Raw genomic sequence first — 2,663 nt, 5'->3', positions numbered from 1 at the left:
ATTTTAGAAAATGGGAGATATTGAGTTTATGTTCTAACATGTGATTAAAAATATGGGTTTTAGGTTGAGCCATGATGTTTTTTATTTATTTTTGCACATATAATCGGGTGGGTTAGTTCCCTCATTGATTCAAATTGCAGTTCATTGAGAAAAAAGAAAGTAGTGTTTGCTAGAACTTATCTGGAACTTTCAGCTTCCCATTGTCTTAAAACAAGACTTTTGTCCGGTCAGTCATAGCAGGACCTTTTTCTCACCTCATTTTCCAGTTAGTTGTTACCCTTAAAGCAGGTGGGCCTCTAGAAATCAAGTAGGCTGCGTGTGTACAGTAATTCATGAACAATTCAATATTGTGTGGTTATGGTCACCTAGGCTACAAGTAAACGTATAACATCTTTTCACCTCTCATATTTCCAAACGTTGAATTGTCTGAAGGCTTTGAAACATCCAACAAATAGGTAACAAATATCTACTCTATAAATACCCTTAAATCACACAAGACATCTCACCCAAACAAAACCCATTATTAGTATTATTTTTTTATCAGTTTATTCCCTGATGTCGTTTAAGGAAGATCCACGATCACCTTTGCAACCTCCAACATATGGGAACCTAATCACAATCCTCAGTATTGACGGAGGTGGAGTACGAGGAATCATCCCGGGTGTGATCCTGGATTTTCTAGAGACCGAACTGCAGGTACAATTTATGAGTATAGGCATGAACGCATAATTAGTTCTTTTTTTTTTCTTTTCTCATTTTCCATAGAACACTAATATAATGAATTCTTGAAATGTAAAAGAAATTAGATGGCGAGAATGCAAGACTTGCGGACTATTTTGATGTGATTGCCGGGACAAGCACAGGTGGTCTTGTGACAGCTATGCTAACCACTCCGAATGATGAGGGCCGTCCGATTTTTGCGGCTAAGGACATTAACGAATTTTATCTTGAACATTGTCCTAAAATCTTCCCACATGATAGGTATGCATTATACATATATACGTCAGCTCCTGACAACCTTATACAGTTATTCTCTAAATATTGTTCTTGTGACATCCTTTTATTGTCACCAAGGATTAAATCCGTCATTGTTTCCCTATATGCAGCAATCCTTTTGCTCCGGCCACAAATGTTATGAAAGCTTTATCAGGACCAAAATATGATGGTCTATACCTACATAATATTATTCAAGAGAAATTACAAGAAAGACTACTCCACGAAGCGGTAACAAATATTGTCATTCCAACGTTTGACATCAAACATCTGCAGCCTGTGATCTTCTCAAGCTACCAGGTATATGCTGCACCTAAAACTATCAAATTGTCATCACAAACATAACTGATAACCAAAATTCATGTTTGTTTGGTCAGTTGAAGAATATCCCGAGCCTTGATGCCAAGTTCTCTGACATATGCATTGGAACTTCAGCAGCCCCAACTTATCTTCCTTCTCACTCATTCCAAACCGAAGACTCGAAAGGGGAATTGCTTAGAGAATTCAATCTTATCGATGGTGCGGTGGTCGCAAACAATCCGGTAGGCTAACTTATATTATAACAAAACTATATTGAATTTGAAAGATTATTTGTTAAGTGAATAAGTACATACATATTTTTTTTAGACTTTGGCTGCAATAAGTGAAGTAACAAAAGAAATTACCAAAGGAAGTCCTGACTTTTTCCCGATAAAGCCAATGGATTATGGTCGGTTTCTAGTTCTGTCATTAGGCACGGGATCTCAAAAATTTCAAGAGAAGTATGACGCTACAAAGTCTTCTAGTTGGGGCGTTTTAGGGTGGTTGGCCGGTGGTGGCTCGACTCCATTAGTGGATGTTTTTACTCAGGCGAGCAGTGACATGGTTGACTACCATATCTCTACCGTATTCCAAGCCCTGCATTCGGCAGAAAATTATCTCCGAATTCAGGATGACACTCTTACCGGTGACATAGCTAGCTTGGATTTAGCTACCAAAGAAAACTTAGAGAACCTAGTCAAAGTGGGTGAGGAGTTGTTGAAAAAACCAGTTTCAAGGGTGAATATTGGCACGGGCCTATACGAACGTTACCATCATACTACCAATGAGATGGCTTTAAAAAAGTACAATTATCTTCAAACTATTTCGTTATTATGTTTTCCTTTTTTTTTTAAATAAAAAGAAGTATTTACATTATCTTATTTGACACTTTAATTATTACGTAATATTGTAGGTTTGCTGCAATCCTCCACAAGGAGAAGAGCGTTCGGGAACTAAGATCGCCAGTTACTAATAAAGGAAGTGTTAGTCGAGGAGAGTCAATTGAAGAACAAACTATGCTTTCGGAAAGAACGTCAAAAATCGCAGAGCCAATTCATCACTCTCTTCCGGATTTACACAAGCTCGACATGAACTGAGATTTCATTTCCTCGTGCAAGGAGAACTTTTAGGGTTAATAAACTGTCTTCTATTGTTTTAACTTTTAAGTATATATCTATGTTCCAGTTGTTCTTTATGACTTCATCGTGATGTATCTACGTTTTCAAACAATAACAAATGTTTCCTATTAAAAAGAAAATAAGAAGCTAGTTACCAGAGGATACATAATGTACTTCTTGAGAGTACCCTATGCCACACTCTAAATTAAAATACTTCATCACTATTATGCAAAATTAGCGTTAAATAAGACA

General features: G+C 36.9%; 1 protein-coding gene across 1 annotated transcript; it reads left to right on the top strand.

Annotated features, from left to right (window-relative positions):
* The first annotated feature begins 516 nt into the window (after positions 1-516).
* On the top strand, positions 517-2,409 carry LOC143592095 (patatin-like protein 2). Its single transcript, XM_077072099.1, has 6 exons — positions 517-696; positions 800-981; positions 1,107-1,293; positions 1,371-1,535; positions 1,621-2,096; positions 2,207-2,409. Exons 1-6 carry the CDS (start codon positions 556-558, stop codon positions 2,388-2,390), a joined length of 1,335 nt encoding a protein of 444 aa, XP_076928214.1. The 5' UTR covers positions 517-555; the 3' UTR covers positions 2,391-2,409.
* Positions 2,410-2,663: the final 254 nt, after the last annotated feature.

This window comes from Bidens hawaiensis, unplaced genomic scaffold, assembly GCF_021521415.1.
Source record: "Bidens hawaiensis isolate Kalapana, Puna unplaced genomic scaffold, B.hawaiensis_p1.1 tig00040522_1, whole genome shotgun sequence".
Taxonomy (NCBI): domain Eukaryota; kingdom Viridiplantae; phylum Streptophyta; class Magnoliopsida; order Asterales; family Asteraceae; genus Bidens; species Bidens hawaiensis.
Note: the sequence above shows the minus strand (reverse complement) of the source record. Positions and strands in the feature narration are given on the sequence as shown.

Excerpts from the sequence above, each read along its gene's own strand:
- LOC143592095 (XM_077072099.1), top strand. The coding sequence starts at position 556 with ATGTCGTTTAAGGAAGATCCACGATCACCTTTGCAACCTCCAACATAT. Across the intron at positions 697-799 it reads TTCTAGAGACCGAACTGCAG|AAATTAGATGGCGAGAATGC; the intron begins GTACAATTTATG and ends GAAATGTAAAAG. Across the intron at positions 982-1,106 it reads AAAATCTTCCCACATGATAG|CAATCCTTTTGCTCCGGCCA; the intron begins GTATGCATTATA and ends CCCTATATGCAG.